General features: G+C 43.0%; 1 protein-coding gene across 1 annotated transcript in view; it reads right to left on the bottom strand.

The window, feature by feature from the left end:
• TNIP2 (TNFAIP3 interacting protein 2) overlaps positions 1–23791 on the bottom strand; it is a 32824-nt gene extending 9033 nt beyond the window's left edge. The window contains exon 1 of the mRNA XM_044767945.2: positions 23165–23791. Coding sequence (XP_044623880.2) covers positions 23165–23776 — 612 coding nt within the window. The 5' untranslated portion in view covers positions 23777–23791. The remainder of the gene's footprint in view (positions 1–23164) is intronic.
• Between the last annotated feature and the right edge of the window lie 228 nt (positions 23792–24019).

Genomic DNA, 24019 nt, shown 5'->3' with positions numbered 1-24019 from the left:
CCCTCTGAAAGCCAGCCCCTCGGCATCAGTACCTCCTCCCAGCAGACGACCCTTCAGCACCAGGCTGAACCTGCAGGACTGGGAGGGGGAAGAGGCCACCACCCATGGCCTTCTGAGCCCATCCACACAGCTGTGGGCTGCCAGCTGGTGGCAAGTCACTTGGCCTGGACACAGCCACATCCAGACACAGTGCAATGGGGTATTTACCCACAAGAACTAACTACGGCCTCCTTACAATAAAATACTATAAACAGGAAAAAGAATGCCAAATTCCAAAGGCAGCTCAGGTTCTCACTGCTGATTATTTCCATGGCATTGAACCTAAAAACACTAATCCAGGCCTGTTTCTTGGCCTTTTTTTTTTTAAAGATTGGCACCTGAGCTAACAACTGTTGCCAATCTTTTTTATTTTTTTATTTATTTATTTATTTTTAAAGATTTTATTTTTCCTTTTTCCCCCCAAAGCCCCCCGGTACATAGTTGTATATTCTTCGTTGTGAGTCCTTCTAGTTGTGGCATGTGGGATGCTGCCTCAGCGTGGTCTGATGAGCAGTGCCATGTCCGCGCCCAGGATTCGAACCAACGAAACACTGGGCCGCCTGCAGCGGAGCACGCGAACTTAACCACTTGGCCACGGGGCCAGCCCCCCAATCTTTTTTATTTTTTTTTCCTTCTCTTCCCCGAAGCTCCCCCAGTAAACAGCTGTATATTCTAGTTGTAGGTCCTTCTGGTTGTGCTATGTGGGACACCACCTCAGCGTGGCCTGATGAGCGGTGCCATGTCCGGGCCCAGGATCCAAAACGGTGAAACCATAGGCCCCCGAAGTGGAGCGCATGAGCTTCACCACTCAGCTACAGGGCCAGCCCCATCTTGGCCTTGAACTTATTTTCTTTAAAAATTGACCACTTTTTGAAGGCATTACCTTGTCTGTGTTCTGACTCTGTGGACAGTGGAACAGAAGCCTCGCTCGACCACACCTCTGAAGTGTCACAGACCCCAGGCTGGCCACGGCCCTCCTTCCCCTGGCCGAGTTTTCCCTCTCAGCCAGCATCACAGATTTGGTATGGCTTTGTCACTACTGGTGGAGTGGAAGTACCCAAGAGCAGTGACCTTTTTTGCCACACTCACCCAAGCTAGACCTAGTTACCCTCAGCAGTAACTGAGAAATGTGTATGGAGTAAACACAGATGGTGCATATAGAGACCTACCCTGAAAGTGAATTCTCATTAAAGTTATTCAAATCAAAAGCTGTGATTTCAACAGCAAGACACAGAAATGTCTCTGATACTGAAGTTTATTCAGGGTAAATACATTCTATATATAAAACAGATATCAATATATATACAAGTACATATAGCATCACTCCAATCTCTGCATCTGTCTTCACGCGGCCATTTTATAAGGACACCAATCACTGGATTAGGGTCCACCGCAACCCAGTATGACTTCATTTTGCGAAGACCCTTTTTCCACATAAGGTCAAATACACAGGTTCCAGGTGGACATGAATTTGAGGGGATGCTCTCTAACCCAGAATAGTCGCCCGCCCTTGTCTCTGCTTCCTGGGCAGCCCTTACTGGGTGCAGGTTGCAGTTAGCCCATAGCTGTCCCTGAAACTGAGGATGAAGGAGTTAAAATTTCCCCGGATTAGGTGAAACTGTGCCTTGTATCCACAAGGTTAATGTGGGAAACAAAATAACCAAAGTTACTGAGCTTGCTTTGCAGAACAGCAGGAAGACAGCTGATAAGAGAGGAACTTGCTGACAGGCGCCTTCCTAACTAAGCATCTTGCAGGAACACTGAGAAGCTAAAATGACTGATTGTAAACTTCAGACATCAGAGACTAAAAATCTACTGTGTGCAACATGTATAACAGACAGTCACGCCTGTGCAGAGGACTCTTAGAACTTCAGCCCCCAAGGCCACATGCTCCCCCTCCCCTACCTAAAACCCCAAATAAAAACCCTTGCTTATAGCTTTTCAGGGAGTTCTGGATTACAGAGTCAGCTGCCCGTTCTCCTTGCTCAGCACCGTGCAATAAAATTCCTACTGTCTTCCACTACACCCGGTGTCAGAGATTAACTTGCTGTGTGACGGCTTAGTGAACTCACTTAAGGTTTGATATCAAATTTGGTGGCCCAGATGGGACAGAGTCCCAAGGGGACAACTCGCCTGTGGCACACCAGCCTCTCACTAAAGGCCTCTCTTGGAAGCCATCCTGCAGCTGCCCGAGCCCCTTGTCTCAAGGATAGCCCAGAGCGAGTGGATGCTGACCAGACGTCATTGGCCCACAGTGCTTTTGCTTCGGTGGTGAAAGAAACTAAGTTTGGGACTTAGGAAAATGCCTCTTGTGAGTAGCTGGCAGTTTTTATTTTCATCTTTGCACTAACCTTTTCCAACAGGACCAGCCAGAAATAATGGGTACCTGGCAGCCCTCTGGGCTCCATTTGTTTGGTTTACAATGGACATCCTTTTGTTGAGTTTCCTCCTTAACTGACTGAAATCTTATTTTTCCTTTCATTTGTTTGCCTCTGTTTCAGGGGTTTTGTTCCAGGTTACTGGAGTTTGTTCAGTGGGGGAGGCAATTTGTTCAAAGGACTAGAGATTCTTCACTCACAGAGGAACTCTTCAGCCCCATTTGTTTTGATACATATAAGTGCATGCATTTACGTGTGTATATGATGGTGCCATAATGGGAAACTCAGATTCAGTTCCCAAAGGCAACTCTCTAGGTTACGTATTGCAAAATTGGAATGCTTTCAATTATGAACCTATGAAAGTTAAAAAAAAAAAAACAGAAGGCAAAATCATGGTGTTTTTCTTTTTTTTTTAAAGATTGGCACCTGAACTAACATCTGTTGCCAATCTTCCTTTTTTTCCTTCTTCTTCTCCCCAAAGCCCCTCAGTATGTAGTTGTACGTTCTAGTTGTAGGTCCTTCTGGTTGTGCTATGTGGGACGCCACCTTAGCATGGCTTGATGAGCACTGCCACGTCCCTGCCCAGGATCCGAACCAGGAAAACCCTGGGCCACTGAAGCAGAGTGCGCAAAATTAACCACTCACCCATGGGGCCAGCCCCTGAAACAAATGATTTAGATATATGAAAATGGGTAAGAGTTTTTGAGTGGAATAATTATGTTTTATGGTCTGTATACTTGAAAAGCAGCTTCCAAAATCTTTTTTGGCAACTTGAAACTTTAAAGTTTTGCTAAATTAGTGATAGAAATTTATTGAGTATCTAGGTCATTTCTACATAAGATAAAATATTAGAAATTGATTCCTAAGCATAGATCTGTCTGCCTTTGGTTTCTTATCTCAGAGAAACTGAAAGATGCTTAGGTTTATTGATAAACATGTTTTGTGTATGCTGGGGAATTTTCTATGAGAAAGTACATATTTCTGTATACAAGGAGAGTAAAATTTATGTTCTCAATAAAGATGGTAAAAAGGAACAGAAATATTTTTGTTAGCTTCATTAAGAAAGATAAATTTGTCCTAAACTACTAGGAAAGAAAAAAGAAAGAAAACATGGGACAAATTTTGAATGTAAAAAGTAAGTGACAGAAAGTTTGTGGAAGTGAAACCCTGAGGAGTTTTGTGCATGGTCACGTTGGCTGAGATTTAAATGAATTCAATTAAACAAATGCATTTCAGTATCAAGGGTAAGCTGGAGAAAAATTAGAATTTGTCTTTCTCTCTCTTGAAAGGATGATCTTTTTGAACTTTTGGTCTGCTCTTAATAAAGAGATTATAGAGGGTTTTTCTTTTCTTTGAGTAAATCTACCTAGAGGACAGATAGTCTATGCTTTGTTAAAATAATTTCCTATGTTCAAATAGACTGAGATCTCTCTATTAAGGTTTGGGTTTTTTTTAACTATTTAAACTCTGTTTGCCTTTGACATCGTCTTTTGTAACCTTGATTGAACAGATAACCAAGCATTGTTTCCTATTTGACCAAGTGTTTTAAATTCTTTTGATATTTTTTACAAATTCTCTCAAGGTTCAAATCCTAGGTAAAGTCTTTCTTTTGACTTGAAAAGGAACTTTGAGAATTCCCAGTGGGCCCTGGGAATTCTCAAAGAATTTATTCTTTCTATAAAAAGAGATATTAAACTAACTAGACTTATTTGGTGTGTTAAATTACGTGGGAAGTATTGTCAAATAAATGATGATAAATCTTCCTAGGTTATATTATGTGGGTAAATATTATTGATTAAGTGCTTTAAAAATTATATAATATTCCTAAAATCCTGATCTGTCTTGGTTATCAATCATAATTCTGGTCATTATCTCAAAGTGCTAGATGTCACAGAAATGGTCCCATGTCTTTGTCAATCGCCATTTTTGAATGTCTTGTTATTTGCACACAGTTGTTTTACTCTGATGTTTTTCATCTTTAGAGAGATTCGTAGAAAGGACTCTGACACTCTAGAATGCAAGTTTCTGATGAACTTTCAGACTATAAAACTGAGCTGGATAAGAAATTACAGAACTCTATCGGAGAAACTGATGGCCTCATAAAACTGCCAACAGAAGATCAAGATCAAGAATTAATTAAATGAGACTGATTAAATTGATGAGGATGTTTATAATTTTTATGACTTTTTCTTTGAAATACTGTTTTTTTAGATTTAAGAAAATGTTTTTCTCTTTTCTCTTAAGGAACAATGACTTATGGCAATTTGTAAGCAGAATTGAAGCATTTATCTTTTTCTCTCTTTCTGATCCCTCCAGAATTTGAAAACTCTTGATGAGTGAATATTCTTATTTCCATGGCAATATAGTTATTTGCATAAGTTCAACAAGAATCTGTTCTCCTTATAGCAGGACACAACTGGAAACACTGGTTATATTACCCACGCTTTGACTGGAATGTCTTATTTGAGAAAAACATGCATAAACTCACATATAACCAAACAATTTTAAGGGTCAAGGATTGACTGTATGGAACAAATAGATCCACTTGGAAATATTGTCCTGGTACCTTGCTGACAGGGTTCCCAGCAACCTTACCAGGTAAGTAAAGAAGGTCACTTCCCTGGCAGGTGCAAGAATCTCAGGACATTTTGGAGACCTCAAAAAGAGAGGAATTCACCCAAATCTGTAGGCATTGCAGGAAGACTCTGATGACAAGTCCTTGGCTTGGCTTTCCTGGCCTTGAGAGGCCTTTAAAGTTCAATCTGAGATTCCCTGTGAAAAGTTCCAGCAAAGCAGATTTAAGGGAGCCTATGTGATCAATTTATGTTCTTTCTGTACTTATGTAAATGATTGGGCCAAGTTTATTGAAACTAGACTTATTTATGAACCAATGAGTCTTAATTTGGGTATCTTTGAAAAATGAGGGTGATTTCAGAGAGAAAAATCATGTTTCAATAGAAACTATAATACACATTTGTGGATATTGGATTCTGGTTCTGTTCATTGTGTTTGCAATATCTGTTTTCCATCTGCAAACTGAAGTTGGACAACTTGATGTAAATTTAAGAGAGAACACCAAGATAGCCCATGTTTAGACAATCTTTATGCCTGTTGCTGTATAAGCCACGCAGAAAGTTTACCTGAGCACCCGATGACATCATCAGAGAAATTTCAAACTGCCGGTAATACTTCAACCCTGACATCTAGAAATCTTCTTCACTGGCTGTGCCCTGGGCTCTGGAATTGGTTTTGAATTTGCTCCAACCATTAACCTTGTTTTCTTTCTGTTTCTCTGGAAATGCTTCTTGTTAAGTATCTGGTTACTTGCCTATGCAATATAGGCCTAACTTCAGGAGACCCTTCCTGTGTTCTAGAGATGCTCCAAAAGACCCAGAGAGAACTCGAATTAAGGAACTAGATGCTGTCAGATGTTCCTCTGCATCATCTTTGTAGTGGAGACTGAATCCTATTAAAATCCTGGAAACACAAGTACCCAGAAGATCAAATTCATCCCTACTGGATGGGACAATAAGAGAAACACCAAAGGGAACAGGAACCATGCCACAGAAGAACATCACCACCAGAATCACCCAAACCTTGGCTGGCTTCATACTCTAAACACTGACTTCTCTGAATGGACAAGTGAACCTCTGCAGATCTCAAGTTGCTGTACAGCAAACAGTCCCCTAAAGATAAATAATGAATGACTCCCAGGTTCTTACCTTATTTGTTGGACTATTAAACAGCAGGCTATTTGGCTACATCAGATTTCACTTAAGATTCCAGGCCCTAACTTTGATTGGTTCACAAGCCTCTTCTCCTGGGTTCCCCCAAGGATTAAGGTCCACTATAGAGAGAACAGGAACAAACAGGAATTTTAAGAAAGACCAGTTCATTGAGCCTTCACCACAAATGCCAAATACTTAGGATGTACCCTGGGGAAGTAGAGACGAGAGAGCAACACCCTTCCTTCCCACTGGAAGAGCACACTGGGGGAGCAAGGCAAAGAGATAAGGACAAAAACTAACACTGCCTGGAGGATTATGGGAAGATGGCAGAGTAGGAAGCAAGAGGCATCAGTGCCCCAACCTAGAAAACAGGTGCACTGGCAGAATCTGTCTAATGTAACTATATGGGAGCTCTGGAGTCTGTTGAAGGCTTGCAACTTTCAGAGAAGGACTTGGACAGTAAATTGAGGTTAATTTTGGCCAATTTCAGCTCTTAACTCAATAGCAGCTACCCATCCCCCACCCCCAGCCATGTGGCAGGCAGCCATGCATGTATTTCTGGAGCAGCTTGCACACAGCTTCCAAGAGGCAGCATGGGCAAAAAAGACACTGTCCTCCAAATATTGGGGATCTATGCTCTGATCACTGACTGCTGTTTCTAATAACAGCAGTGCAGACAAAGAAGAAGGCAGCCAGTGCGGGTGCATGTCTCCCTGCTGTGTCAAGACTCTCCCTTTCAAGTTGAAGTGACTTCCAGGGGATTTAAAGGGCCAGTGTCCTTTTTCCCCCTTTGCATTTTTCTCTTTTTCCCCTTTTGGAGTTGCACATTAAAGACTAGCATATTCTAAAGCAACTGCATATGAGGGGAAAATTAGAAAGTGACCACACATGCCCAGGGAAAAGTGCAGGCTCAGAAAAGACCTCAGAAAACCTTAATTTATGCCTCAGGCTGATCCTTGGCATAGAGATAGCCTACAACAAAGAAAAATAAAAACAATAACAACAACAAAACAGCAAGCCCCAGGGAAGGGGAAGAATTTGATTTTCAGAGATATCACATTATTAGATCCAAATGTCCAGTTTTTAACAAAAAAGTCACAAGGCATACAAAGACACAGGAAAATACAGCACATTCAAAAGAAAAAAATAAATCCACAGCAGCTGTCCCTGAAAAAGACCTGATGACAGATCTTTTAGACAAAGACTTTAAAACAACTGTCTCAAAGGTGCTCAAAAAACTAAAAGAAGATGTGAAGAAAGTCAAGAAAGCAGTATGAACATAGAGATATGAATAAAGAGACAGAAAACCTAAACGGAAGCCAAAAAGAAATTTTGGAGCTCAAAAGTACAATAACTGAAATGAAAATTTCGCTAGAGAGATTCAAAGGCAGATTTGAACAGGCCTACAAATCAACAAACTTGAAGACAGGACAATGAAATTATCAAGGCTGAGGAACAAAAAGAAAAACGATTGAAGAAGAGTGAATACAGCCTAAGGCACCTGTGGGACACTATCAAGCAGACCAACATATACACTGTAGAAGTCCCAGAAGGAGAAGAGAGAAAGGAGCACAAAGAAAGTCTGAAGAAATAATGGCTGAGGGGCCGGCCACATGGCCGAGTGGTTAAGTTCACACGCTCTGCTGCAGGTGGCGCAGTGTTTTGTCAGTTCGAATCCTGGGCACGGACATGGCATTGCTCATCAAACCATGCTGAGGCGGCATCCCACATGCCACAACTAGAAGGACCCACAACTAAGAATATACAACTATGTACCAGGGGGCTTTGGGGAGAAAAAAAGAAAAAAAAAATCTTTAAAAAAAAAAAGAAAAAATGGCTGAAAACTTCCCAAATTTGATGCAAGACATGAATATAAACGTCCAAGTTGCTCAACAAACACCAAGCAAAATAAACTCAAAACGACTAACACCAAGACACATTATAATCAAACTTTCGAAAGCCAAAGATAAAGACAGACACTTGAAAGCAGCAAGAGAGAAGCAAGTTGTCACAAGGGAACCTCAATAAGATTACAGCAGATTTCTCATCAGACACTTTGGAGGCCAGAAGGTAGTGGGTCATATTCAAAGTGGTAAAAGAAAAACCTGCCAACCAAGAATCCTATATCTGGCATAAATATCCTTCAAATGAGGGAGAAATTAAGATATCCCCAGATAAACAAAAGCTGAGGGAGTTTGTTACCACTAGACCTATCTTACAAAAAATGTTCAAGGGAGTCCTGCAGGGTGAAATGAAAGGACAGTAGACAGCAACTCAAAGCAGATTGAAGAAAGAAAAATCTCAATAAAGGTAAATTCATGGGCAATTATAAAAGCTAGTATTATTGCAAGAACAGTTTATAATTCTGTATTTTGCTTTCCACATGATTTAAGAGACTAATATCTTTTCTAAAAATTGTTAGTCTAAAAGTTAGTATTACTCTAACTTTAGTTTGTAACTCCACATGTTTCTTTCATAATTTAAAAGATTAATGCATTGGGGGCTGGCCCCGTGGCCGAGTGGTTAAGTTTGCACACCCCGCTGCAGGCAGCCCAGTGTTTCGTTGGTTCGAATCCTGGGCGTGGACATGGTACTGCTCATCAAACCACGCTGAAGCAGCGTCCCACATGCCACAACTAGAAGGACCCACAACGAAGAATATACAACTATGTACCAGGGGCCTTTGGGGAGAAAAAGGAAAAAATAAAATCATTAAAAAAAAAAAGATTAATGCATTTAAAAGATTAGTTTATGTTTGGGGCACACAATGTGTAAAGATGTAATTTTGTGACATCAACAACCAAAAGGGGTGGGACAGAGCTGTATACAGGCAGAGTTTTTGTATGTTATTGAAGTTAAGCTGGTATAAGTTCAAATTAGAGTGCTATAACTTGAGAATGTTAAATGTAATTCCCATAGTAAACCCACAAAAAAAACAGCTAGAGAATATACACAAAACGAAATGAGAAACATTTCACTACAAAAAAATGAAATAAACACAAAAGAAGTCAGTAAGGCAGGAAATGAAGAACAAAAAAGCTGTAACAATATGAAAAACAAATAGCAAAATAACAGTAGTACATCCTTATTAGAAATTACTTTAAACATAAATGGATCAAAATCTCCGATTGAAAGACAGAGATTGGCAAAATGGAAAAAAACACATGATTCAACTATATGCTGTCTACAAGAGACTCACTTTAGATCCAAAGATATAGACAGATTGAAAGGAAAAAGATGGAAAAACATATTCCATGCAAACAGTAACCAAAGAGAGCAAGGATGGCTAGACTAATAGACTTTAATTAAAAAAAGTTTACAAGAGACAAGGAAGGATTTTATACATTAATAAAAGGTTTAGTAAAGCAAGATATAACAATCATAAACACTTATGTACCTAATAACAGACCAGCAAAATACATGAAACAGACACTGACAGAATTGGGGGCCAGTCCCATGGCCTACTGGTTCAGTTCAGCGCACTCCACTTCGGCAGCCCACGTTCCATTCCTGGGCATGGACCTACACCACTAGGTGGCAGCCATGCTGGAGCAGCAACCCACATACAAAACAGAGGAAGACTGCACAGACATTAGCTCAGGGTGACTCTTCCTCAGGAAAGAAAAAAAAAAACTGACAGAATTGAAGGGAGAAATAGACAGCTCTACAATAGTAGTTGGAGACCTCAATACTCCACTGTCAATAATGAACAGAACAACCAGACTAAAGAGAAGTAAGGAAAGAGAAGACTTAACACAAAAAAACACCCAGATCTGACAGACACATACAAAACACTCCACCCAACAACAGCATACATATTCTTCTCAAGTGCACACAGGACATTTTCCAGGATAGACCATATGTTAGGCCACATATTAAGTCTCGATAGATATTCAAAGATAGTTATCATACAAAGTATCTTCTCCAACCACAACAGGATGAAGTTAGAAATCAATAACAGAAGTAAAAACTAGAAAAGTCACAAAATTGTGGAAATTAAACAACACACTCTTAAACCAAGGGATCAAAGAAGAAATCACAAGGAAATTAGAAAATACTTAGAGACAAATGAAAATAAAACCACAACATACCGAAACATGTTGTGAAATATAACAGTGTTATGTGAAATACTAAAAGTAGTGTAAGGGGAAAATCTATAGCCATGAACACTTACATTTAAAAACGAGAAAGATCTCCAATCAACAACCTAACTTTACAATTTAAGGAACTAAAAAAAGAAGAAACTAAACCCAAAGCTAGCAAAAGGAAGGAAATAATAGAAGATCAGAGCAGAGATAAATGCAATAGAGAATAGAAAAACAATAGAGAAAATCAATGAAACCAAAAGTGGGTTCTTCAAAAATATCAACAACTTTTAGCTAAACTAAGAAAAAAGACCGAAGATTCAAATTACTAAAATCAGAAATGAAAGTGGGAATATTACTTCTGAGTCTACAGAAATGAAAAGGATTATAAGAGAGTACTATGAACAAGTGTACACCAGCACACTGGATAACCTAGAGGAAACGGACGAATTCCTAGACACACAAAACCTACCAAGTCTAAGTCACGGAGAAATAGAAAAACTGGATGGAACTCTAACAAGTGAGGAGATTGAATCAGTACTTAAGATTCTTCCAACAAAGAAAAGCCCTGGAATTGATGGCTTCACAGGTGAATTCTACCAAACATTTAAAGAATTAATTACCAGTTCTTCTCAAGCTTTTCCAAAAAAGTGATGAGGAAGGAACACTTCCTGACTCATTTTATGAGGCCTCATACCAAAGTCAGACAAAGACACTAGAAGAAAATTACAGACCAATATCCCTTATGAACACTGATGCAAAAATTCTCAAAAAAATCATAGGAAACAAAAGTCAGCAGCATATTAGAAGGAGTATACACCATGACCAAGAGGAATTTTTTTCCTAGAATGGAAGGATGGTTAAACATACAAAAATTGACCAATGGATGTTAACTAGACTTATTGTGCTGATCACTTCACAATATATACAAATATTGAATCACTATGTTGTACACCTGAAACTAATATAATATTATACATCAATTATACCTAAAGAAAAAAACGCAGCCGACAGTTAACAGTGTTCTGGTTTGGAAACCTAAGTTGACTTAGCTCTACATTTACTCTACATTTAGCACTTCCCCACTACACATCCCTCCATCCAATTCTCAACTTGCTTCAGAGTGATCATTTATGTGCATGTGTGACTCCATAATTTGAAGGGCAAGAATTGGATCTTGATCACCTGTGCATTCCATTAGCCTGGTGCTTAACAGAATGTGCAATTAACAATTTTATAAAATAGTAAAAGCCATCACAATTTGCCCCAAATTTAATTTTACAGCCACTTCCTGTGTTATTCTCTATACACTCTTCACTCCAATTATACTGGATTAATGCTGCTACAGAGCCTGGAACAACCCTAATACTGTACACAACCTTGTGAAATAAATGTACTATAGTCATATTGGGACAAATGGAAAAACATAACCCATGATGCCTGCTCACACACATTCCACTCCCATATAGAAGATGCTCAATAAATGCAAGCTCAATAAATAAACACCTGAGTGGGAATGGTAGATGACATTCACATCTTCTGAGGGTCAACTATATGCAAGAGATTATGCTATGTATATTATATATGTTAAATATGTTCCTCACAACATAAAACTCATAATATGTTCATACAACTGAACAACATAAAACAAACAATCCAATTAAAAAATGGGCAAAGGATCTGAACAGACATTTTTTCAAAGATATACAGATGGCCAACAGGCACGTGAAAAGATGTTCAACATCACTAATTATTAGGGAAATGCAAATCAAAACTACAATGAGATATCACCTCACGCCCCTAAGAATGGCTATAATTACCAAGACAAGAAATAACAAGTGTTGGAGAGGATGTGGGAAAAAAAGGAACCCTCACACACTGCTGGAGGGAATGTATACTGGTGCAGCCACTATAGAAAACAGTATGGAGATTCCTCAATAAATTAAGAATAAAACTACCATGTGATCCAGCTATTCCACTTCCGGGTATTTATCTAAAGAACACCAAAAAACAAATGCAGAAAATATATGCACCCCTATAGTTCACTGCAGCATTATTCACAGTAGCAAAGACATGGAAACAACCTAAATGCCCGTCAGTGAGTGGATGGATAAAGATGTGGTGTATATACACACAATACTACTCAGCCATAAGAAAAAGATGAAATCTTGTCATTTGCAACAACACGGACAGACCCTGAGGGCATTATGCTAAGCAAATTAAGTCAGATGGAGAAACTCAAATACTGTATCATTTCAATCATAAGTGGAAGATAAAAACAACAACAAACAAACACGTACATACAGAGATTAGATTGGCGGTTACCAGAGGGGAAGGGGGGAGGGAGGAGAGTGAGGTGATGGGACACATGCGCATGGTAACAGATGGTAATGAGTCTTTGGGTGGTGAACATGACATAGGCTACACAGAAATCAAAATATAACGATTTTATAGAATCACCTGAAATTTATATAATTAAACCAGTTACCTCAATTAAAAAAACCCATAATATGCTATACATTTGCTCTATATAATATTTTCCACAAAGGCAATTGATTATTTCTACACTGTCTATTTTCTCAACTAGGATAAAAGCTTCATAAAGATAGGAATCTGCCTTTCTTGCTCCTTTCTCCATTTCCAGGGCCTGTCAAAACATCTGGCATACAGCAGGCATTGAGCAAATATCTATTTGTTCAGGATTGAATTCAGTCAATAGACACGTTGAATAAATAGTCCTAAGAGCTAAGTATTATTATTTCAAGATTTACTGATGAGAAAACTAGAACATTAAATGACTTGCCCAAAGTAACCTAGCTAGAAAGTGGCAGAACTAGATTTAAGTGCACAGTTTTTCAACATTCAATCCAACACTTGCTTATCCTTGGTGCCCAATAACGAAGAAGTGCTGTAGCCCAGAGCACTTCTTCAATCCCTTATCAGCTTCTCACAAGGAAACTTTAGCAAGCTTCATCATAGTTTCTTCTTAAAGATAATGAAAAAGTGATACTAAATGCACGATTAAGGTTATTCCTGGCTTTTTAAATGAATAAGAGGTGCAGCATATTCATCTTCTGGGCAGCAGTGTGGAAAGTTTTGGCAAACTGACTGAGCAATTACTGATCCTTTTAGTTATGTGTTGATAGGCCCTGAATTATTTCCATTTGCACTTTAGTTCTACTTTCTACATGTTGCAAATTGATCATGTTCTTGACATACCTAAGTTTATCATCAGGGTCTCATTTATAGTATCTGAAGACAATCAGATAATTGTTGATACATATCTGTAAACAATAACGGCATGAGAATGAAGCCTTTTGGGGGGCATGAAGCACAATAGAGTCGTGTGCCAAAATAGTCAGTGACGGACCACATATACGACAGTGGTCTCATACGATTAGTACCATATAGCCTAGGTGTGTAGTAGGCTATCCCATCTAGGTTTGTGTGAGTATACTCCATGATGTTCGCACAATTATGAAATCACCTAAAGATACATTTCTCAGAACATATTCTCATCATTAAGCGATGCATGATTGTACATGTGTTTGATGTTTGTTTTCTATGACCCAGCATCAATCCCTTGAGATGAAAAATGGTATTATTTTTTTCTTTGCTGAGGAAGATTCTCCCTGAGCTAACATCTGTTGCCAAACTTCCTCTTTGCTCGAGGAAGATTTGCCCTGAGCTAACATCTGTGCCAATCGTCCTCTATTTTGTATGTGGGTCACCGCCACAGGATGGCAGCCAATGAGTGGTGTAGGTCCACACCTGGGTGCCAAACCCACACTGCCTAAGTGGAGTGTGCTGAACCTAACCACTAGGCAACAGGGCCAGCCCCAGAAAAGTGACTTCATTAAACTTTTCCAATCAGACAATTTTTCACCAGATTTGTTACACACAGATTTAGGTAATACATTATCCTGCTATGGTTAAGTTCACATAGTTCATCAAAAAAAAAAGAAAAAAAAATTGATCAATGTCATGGGCCACATTAACAGAATTAAGGGGGTAGGAGGTGGCACAGTGCTTAGGTTCATGTGCTCCACTTTGGCAGCCCAGGGTTTGTGGGTTCGAATCCCAGATGCAGAACTAAGACCACTCGTCAAGCCACACTAAGGAGGCATCCCACATAAAGTGGAGGAACACTGGCACAGATGTAAGCTCAGCAACAATCTTCCTCAAGCAAAAAGAGGAAGATTGGCAACAGATGTTAGCTCAGGGACAATCTTCCTCACAAAAAACAAAAAGAAAGTAAGTAACAGAATTAAGGGGTGAAAAAACTACATGATCATATCAATTGATGAAGAAAAAGCATTTGACAAAATTCAACACTCTTTCATAATAAAAACACTCAACAAATTAGGGATAGAAGGAAACTACCTCCACATAATAAAAGCCACATATGAAAAACCCACAGCAAACATCATACTCAGTGGTGAAAGACTGAAATCTTTTCCTCTAAGATCAGGCAAGGCAAGGGTGCCCACTTTACTCTTATTCAACATAGTACTGGAATTTCTAGCCAGAGCAATTAGGCACAAAATAAAAAGAAGAAAGAAAGGAAGAAAAGTCATACAAATACGAAAGGAAGTAAAATCATATGTTTGCAGATGATATGATCTTATATCTAGAAAACTCTAAAGATTCCACACACAAAAAAACCTGTTAGAATAAATGAATTCAGCAAAGTAGTAGGATACAAAGTCAACACACAAAAAACAGTTCTATTTCTAGACACTAACAATGAAGAATCTGAAAAGGAAATTATGAAACCAATTCCATTTACAATAGCATAAAAAAGAATAAAACACTTAGGAATTAATTTACTCAAGGAGGTGAAAGACTTGTACAATGAAAACTACAAAACATTACTGAAAGAAATTAAAGAATACATAAATGAAAACGCATGCCATATTCACAGATTGGACGACAATATTGCCAAGATGTCAATACTACTTAAAGTGATCTACAGATTTAATACAATCCCTTTAAAAATCCCAATGCTTCTTTTTGCAAAAACTCATCCTAAAATTCGTATGGAATCTCAAGGGACCCCAAAGAGTCAAAATAATCTTAGAAGGAAAAAAAGAAAAAAGAACAAAGCTGGAGGACTCATACTTCCTGATTTCAAAACTTTCTACAAAGCTATAGTAATCAAAACAGTGTAGTACTGGCATAAAGACAGACATACAGACCAGTGGAACAAAATAGAGCCCAGAAATAAACTCTTGCATATATGGTCAAATGGTTTTTGACAAGGGTGCCAAGACCATTCAATGGTGAAAGGACAGTCTTTTCAACAAATGGTGCTAAGAAAACTGGATATCCACATGCAAAAAAATAAAATTGGTCCCTTATCTAACACCATACACAAAAGTTAACTCAAAATGTATCAAAGACTTAAATGTAAGACCTAAAACTATAAAATTTTTAGACGAAACATAGGGCAAAAGCTTCATAACATTGGATTTGGCAATCATTTCTAGGATATGACACCTAAGGCACAGGCAACAAAAGAAAAAACAGACAAACTGGACTTCATTTTAAAATTTTGCACATCAAAAGACACTATCCACAGAGTAAAAAGGCAACCCACAGATGGGATAAAATATTTGCAAATCATATATCTGATAAGGGATTAATATCCAGAATATACAGAACACTCCTAAAACTCAACAACAAAACAACCCAATTCAAAAATGGGCAAAGGACTTGACATTTCTTCAAAGAAGGTATACAAATGGCCAATAAGCACATGAAACAATGCTCAACATCACTAATCATTAGGGAACTGTAAATTAAAACTACAATCATTTTATATTAAATCACCATACACCCATTAGGACGGCTACTATCAAAAAAACAGAAAATAAGTGTTGGTGAGGATGTGGAGAAACTGGAACCCTAGTGCACTGTCAAAGGGAATATAAAATGGTGCAGCCACTGTGGAAAACAGTATGGAGGTTCCTCAGAAAATTAAAAACAGAATTACCAAATGATCCAGCAATTCCACTTGTAGGTAAAGATCAAAAGAATTGGAAGCAGAGTCTCAAAAAGATATTTGTACACCCATGTTCACAGCAGCAGTGTTATTCACAATAGCGGAAATGTGGAAGCAACCCAAGTGTCCATCAACAGATTAATGGATAAGCAGAATGTACTCATACAATGGAGTATTATCCCGCCTTAAAAAGGAAGGAAATTCTGACACATGCCACAACACGGACGAACCTTGAGGACATTATGCTAAGTAGATAAGCCAGTCACAAAAAAGACAAATACCAGGGGCTGACCCCATGGCCTAGTGGTTAAGTTCGGCATGCTGTGCTTCAGAAGCCACATTCCATTCCCAGGTGCAGACCCACACCACTCAGTGGTGGCGACCCACATACAAACCAGAGGAAGACTGGCACAGATGTTAGCTCAGGGCAAATCTTCCTCAAACGAAAAGAGAAAGTTTGGCAACAGATGTTAGCTCAGGAAGAACTATCCTCAGCTTCTCTGACCAACCCCAGAAAGATATAGGGGTAAGCAAAAAATATGTAACTGTATAAGATACCAGATCCTTAAACTGCACCTTAAATAATTAAAAATCCTAAAACAAAATCTCCATGTCAGGAATGAAAGGACCAGTAATACCAGGAGTACAGACCTGGTTCTGTCTGGGTCCTGGTTACAGGCTGTGGGGCCATGGGATGCCAGGGACACATGTGGGCTGAACACCAATGGCCACCAGACTGCAAGTAGAGTCCTGCTCTGGTCTCCACTCTGCACTTGTCTACAGCTCCTGGTGTCCACAATACTAGGACCAGTGACACAGATCAGGCAACTTCTAAATTTTCCTTCTGCCCTGATGAGCTACGATCCACCTTCCCCAGGAAGAGGGAGAGAGCTAGAGTGAGGGAGACAACTGGCTTCTAGAGGCATTTTAAAATGACGTGGATGAGAAAATACTGGCAACATGATATTAAGTAGAACTGTACAGACGGCATGAACTCTACCATGCCAAGTGTATACATACTCTACGTGTAAAGGAAAGACAGGAGGGAAGCATGCCAAGAGATTAACACTGGCTATCCCCGAGCTGTCGAATTACAAAGATCATTTTATTCTTTATTCTTTCCTCTATTTTTCAGATATTCAAAATTACTTTCATAATTAGAAAAAAAGGCACGTCTGTTTTTCACTCTAAAATCTGTCTGTGGGGCCAAGCCTGGAAGCGAAAACCCTCTTTTGCAGGCTACTCCCTTTGCAAGCCTAGTTTCTTTCCTGGGAAAACCTAAACAATAGCTATGAGCCAAGCGAGATAGCAAACACGAGAGTTCACCCAGATGTTTGAGGAGCTTCCAAATAGCTGTTATAGAAAAACACTGTGGGACCGGCCTGGTGGCATAGTGGTCAAGTTTGCGTGCTCCGCATGCACAGCCCAGGGTTCGCAGGTTTGGATCGCAGGCACGGACGTACACACTGCTCATCAAGCCATGTTGTGGTGGCATCCCACATACAAAATAGAGGAAGATTGCCACAGATGTTAGCTCAGCAACAATCTTGCCCAAGCAAAAAGAGGAAGATTGGCAACAGATGTTAGCTCAGGGCCAATCTTCCTCACCAAAAATAAAATAAAATGATGTCTTTTAAAAAAAAGAAAAGTACTGTTACTCTTGCTCCTGGTCTGAATGTTTACGGTATCTCATACAGACTGACATAACATCAGTGACAAGGACGAGAAGGAGGGAAAACAAGGATTCAGGTCTGTTACCAGATATTCTGGTAGGCACTGCATTGTCATCACTCCCAGCAGAGGAGAGGTGTTTCTACTGAAAGATACATTCACGACTGGGGCTGAAAGGGACCCCAGAACACAACAGGGGTTCACATGGCCCAGAACCCAGCACGAAACAAACACACTTGAGAACCCAACGAGAACACATACACACACCAGGAGCCTATACTCATGTACTACACACACACATATCCCAGAACCCAATGTCTGTGCAAACAATGCAGAACCCAACATGAACACAAGCAAACACAGAGTCTTCCATGTGCACACACACCCCTCAGAACCCAAGAAAGACACAGACAACCCTCAGAACCCAACAGGTACACACATCCCTGAGAACCCAACACGGGCACTCACACTCTTCAAAATCTAACACGGAAGCGGACCCCTCAGCATTGAACACACACACACATCCCTTAGAACCCCAAACAGGCACAAACCAGAGACCCAAGTTGGGCAAACAAACCCCTCAGAACCCAAAATGGTCACACACACCTAAGACCCAACACGGACACACTCCCCTCAGAACCACTCCAATACAAAACCTTCAAACCCAATACAGGCAAACACACCACTCAGAACCAAACACAAGCACACACATACCTGATATACCACACAGGCACACACCGCACAACCCAACACGGACACATACCGATCAAACCCAACACAGGCACACAAACCCCTTAGAACCCATAGGGGCACACACACCCCTCAGACCCAACATGGGAGCAGATCCCTCTGAACCCAACACAGACAGACAACCGTCAGATTCGACACTGACACACACACACATCCATCAGAATCCAACAGGGAAACACACAACACACAAACAGACGTCTCAGAATCCAACATGGGCGTACACAGCCCTCAGAACCTAACACTGATAAACACCCCTCAGGACCCAAAAGAGGCACGCATAGTCCTCAGACCCAAAACAGACACATAAAACCCTCAAAACCATCACAGACAAACTTCAGAACCAACAAACACACACCCCTCAGAACCCAAAACAGGCACACATCCCCAGAGTCCAAACAGGCACACATACCCCTCAGAACTCAAAATGGGCGAGCATGCACACACACACACACTCCTCAAACCCAACAAAGAGGCATATACCCTTCAGAAACCAGCACCACACACACCCCTCAGAACCATATTGGAGTACATCCCTCAGACCAACACGGACACATACCCCTCAGAACAAACACAGACACACAACCCTTAGATCCTAGACAGGCACATACACCCTTCAGAACCCAAAACTTACACACATGTACCTCAAACCAACACGAGAGCAGACAGCTCAAAACCTAAAACACAAAGACATCCTTCAGAACCCAAACTACACACATACCCCTCAGAAACCAAAATGGGCACACAAGACTCAGACCCAACACAGCGTCAGACCCAACAGTCAGAACCAACACAAACTCAACCCCGCAGTACCAACGTGGGCACACGACCCTCAGACCCAAAACGGGCACACACACCCCTCACAACCAAAATGGGAGCACACCCCTCAGAAGACAACACACACACACACCTCTCAGTACCTACTCAGACACCAAACCCTCAGAACCAACACAGGCACACACCCCTCAGAACCAGCCTGGGTACATACCCCTCACCCCATCATGGATGCATAACCCTCAGAACCAACACACGCACGCATACCCCTCAGACACACTGGCACACACCCCTCAACCCTAGAGAACTCACCACAGGAGCAGGCACACCCCCAGACTCTACACAGGGGCACACACACCTCAGAACCAATATGGGCACACACACCCCTCAGACCAACCACAAGGACACATCACTCAAACCCAACAAGCGCAAACACAACCCTCAGAACCCAATATGAGCACACACCATCATGCCCAAAATGGGCACACACTCCTCAGAACCCAACAAGGATCCACACCTCAAACCAACAGGACACACTCCCCTCAGAACCAACATGGACACATAACTCTGGGAACCCAACACAGGCACAAGCCCTCAAACAAACATGGACACACACCCCTCAGAACCAACACAGGCGCACACTCCTAAGATCCCAACGTGGACACACAATCAACAGAACCAACACAAGCATACACCCCTGAAAACCAACAGTGACACAAAACCCTCAAACCCAGGACAGGCATATGCACCCTTCAGAATCCAACAGGAGTACACAAACTCCTCAAACCCAACAGGGACACACACACACCCCTTAGAACCCACACAGACACAAACACCCTTCAGGACTGAACACAGGCAGACACAGCCCTCAGACCCAACATGGGAGCAGACCCAACATAACACACACACCTCTTCAGAACCAAAAACGAGCATACGCTCCTCAGTCCCAACATAGACACACACCCCTCAGGCCAACAGAAACACACAACCCTCAGACTTAACACAGGCGCACAACCCCTTAGAATCAAAAACGGGCATACACACCCTCCAGAACCCAACCCACAGTCCTCAAAACCAATATGGACACACAACCTGAGACACCCAACTTACACACCCCTAAGAAGTGAACACGGCACACATACCTCAACACGGGCACAATCTCCTCTCAAACTCAACACCAGACAGACTCCACAGGACCCAACGCACATACATACTCTTTAGAACCCATACAAGAACACACTCCTGAGACCCAACACAGGCACAAACACCCCAGAGAATTCAAATGGGCAGATTCAGCCCTCAGATCCATCAGGGGAACAGACATCTCAGAACCCAACCCAAACACACACCCCTCAGAACCAACACGGACAAAATCCTTAGACCTAACATAAGCACACACACCACTTTGAACACAAAACAGGCAAACGCACAACCAGAACCCAGCATGGCAAAACACCCCTTAGAACCAACAGGAAAACCACCCTCGGACCCAAATGGGAGCACAACCCTCAGAACCTACATACACACAAATCTCTCAGAACCAACACACACACAAATCTCTCAGAACCAACACAGACACACACAAAGCCTTCAGAACCAATACAGAGAGACATACCCCTCAGAACCAACAATGACAAACAAGCCTCACACCCAACACGGGCACACACACTCATCAGAACCCAACATGGGGCACACACCCCTGAGAACCCATAATGTTGACACAACCCTCAGACCCAAGATGAACACACAGCCCTCAGAATCTACGTGGACAGACACAGCCCTCAGAATCATCACAGACACCCCTCAGAACTCAACACAGGCACACATTTCCCCTCAAACCCAACTTAAGAGTAGACCCCACAGAACATAACCCAAACACACACCCCTAAAAACCCAATGTGGACTCACAACCCTCAGAATAACATGAACACACAACCATTACACCTAACACAGGTGCATACACTCCATAAAATCCAAAACAGGCTCTCACACACCCCAAAACCCAATATGGGAGCACTGCCCTCAAAAGCCAACACCCAGTAGAAGCACACACACTCCTCAGAACCATCACACACACACAAGCCTCAGACCCAATACAAGCACACACACCCCTCACACCCAACATGGGAACACTGTCCAAAAGAGCCAACACACGCACACACCTCAGACCCAAGCAGAACACACACCCCTCAGAACCAACAGAGACACACAATCCTCAGACTCAACAAGGGCACACATCCTTCAGAACTCACCACAGCCACACACTCCCTCAATCCCAAAACGGGAGCAGACCACTCAGAAGCCAACATGTACACACACCCACATCCAACATTAGAGCACATACCTCAAAACACGAGCACATACAACTCAGAACAACACAAACACACACCTCAGAATCAACAGTCACACACACCACTCAGTACCCAACACTAGAACACACACTCCTCAGACCCAGCACAGACAGACAAAGCTCTCAGAACCACCACAGACATATATCTCTTAGACCCAAAACGGGCCACACAATCCTCAGAACCCAACATGGGAGCGCACACTCCTCAGAACACGGTCACATACATCCCTCAGAATCAACATAGACACATAACCCTCAGACCCAAAATGGAAGCACACACTCAGAACCTAACACACACCCACACCCACCCCTCATAACCAACACAGTCATATAATCCCCAGACCCAACATGGGAACACACCCCTCAGACATAACACAAATAGAAACACCCCTCTGAACCAACATGAATACACAACCCATAGGCACAAAACGGGCACACACTCCTCTCAGAACCCAACATGGGCACACACATCCCTCAGAACCCAACACAGACACACAACCTTCAGATCCTACATGAACACACATCTCTCAGGACCAACACAGACAGAGCCATTCCTCAGAACCCAACACAGGCACACACTCCCCTCAGACCCACGTGGGAGCAGAACCTTCAGAAGCCAACATGTGCACACACAGCCCTCAGACCCAACACAGGAGCAGACCTCTCAGAGTACAACCCACACACACACCCCTGAGAACCCATTATGAGCACACACCCCCTCAGACCCAACCCAAACACATACCCCTCAAAACCAACACAGACACACAACCCTTAGACCCAACAAGGGCACACACACCCCTCAGAACCCACCACAGCCGCACACTCCCCTCAAGCCCAACACGGGAGCAGACCTCTCAGAGCTAAACACCAACCCCTCAGAACACAAAACGGGCACACACCCCTCAGAATCAACAGACACAAACCCTTCTACCATGGGGGCACACACTCCTCAGAAGCCAAAATGGGCACGTATACTCCTGAGAACTATCAAGGACACACAACTCTCAGAAACACCACAGGCACACACACACCCCTTAGACCCCACACGAGAGCACAGCCCTCAGAGCCGACACGGACGGACACACCCCTGAGAACCAACAGGAACCCACACCCCTCAGAACCCAACACGAACACACAATCCTCAGACCCGAACTTGTCAGAAGCCACACGGGCACACAGCCCTCAGAACCAGCACTGGAGGAGCCACTCACAACCCAACACGCACATCCCTCCGCACCCGAAGTGGGCACAAACCCCTCAGCCTCAACACGGCCACACACACCCCTCAACACGCACACAGACCCCTCTGCGCCAACCCGGGCACACACCTCTCACACCCAGCACGCGCGCACGCTCCCCGCGGCCCCCGCCCTCTCGGGCCCCCGCACCTGGCGCAGCGCGGCCTCGGCGGCGCCGCCCTCCTGCTGCCGGAGCTGCTCCCGGAAGCGCGCCACCTGCTCCAGCAGCGCGTCCACGAGCGACGGCGCCGCGTCCCCCTCGAGCGCGGCCAGGCGGGCGCGGAGGCGCGCTATGAGGGCGTCTCGGGCGGCCAGCTGGTCCTGCAGGCGCCTCAGCCGCTGCCCGGCCTCGTGGTACAGGCCGCAGAGCGCGGCAGCCGCGCGCGGGGCCCCGTCCCGCCCGGCCGACCCCCCGTCCCCCGACGACATGGCTGCGGGCCTGGACGGGAGGGCACGCGGACGCCGGCAACTTCCGCGCCCGGTCTGGGCGGGCGGCCCACCTTCCCGGAACTTTTCCCGGCGTGCCCCGCCCGCCGCCGAGAGCCAGGCCCCGCCCCCCGCGCGGAGCCGGGCCCCGCCCAGCTTGCCCGGGCCCGCGGAACGCCGCCCCCCTCGGGTCGGAAAGGAGTCCGAGACCACCGCGAGCGTCCGAATCCCCGGGCTGCAGGCCGGTGGGCCAGCCGGAGCAACCGGAAAGGGGCGACGTCCCACGAGCTGAGCCCAGGGAGGAGCCCCGCCCACCAGGGCGCCAGACTCCCGCATGCCCCTCGCTAAGGTCGCAGGAGCTGCTCTTAGAACGGACGGCAAGAGAGAGCTGGCCCTTTCCCACCCTCACTTCTCCATCCGTTTCCTGCCCTGAACTTCCTAGACCAACTCCGAGCGTTTTTCTGTCGCTCCACGGCTATTTTCTTTTTCAAAGTCTGAGTTTCCGCCACAATTATGCTCAAGCATCCGAGCGGTCTTTCAAAGGTTCCCTCCCTCAGAATCCGCGGGGCCCTGCGTGTG

The sequence above is a fragment of the Equus asinus genome, chromosome 3 (genome assembly GCF_041296235.1).
Source record: "Equus asinus isolate D_3611 breed Donkey chromosome 3, EquAss-T2T_v2, whole genome shotgun sequence".
Taxonomy (NCBI): Eukaryota; Metazoa; Chordata; class Mammalia; order Perissodactyla; family Equidae; genus Equus; species Equus asinus.
Note: the sequence above shows the minus strand (reverse complement) of the source record. Positions and strands in the feature narration are given on the sequence as shown.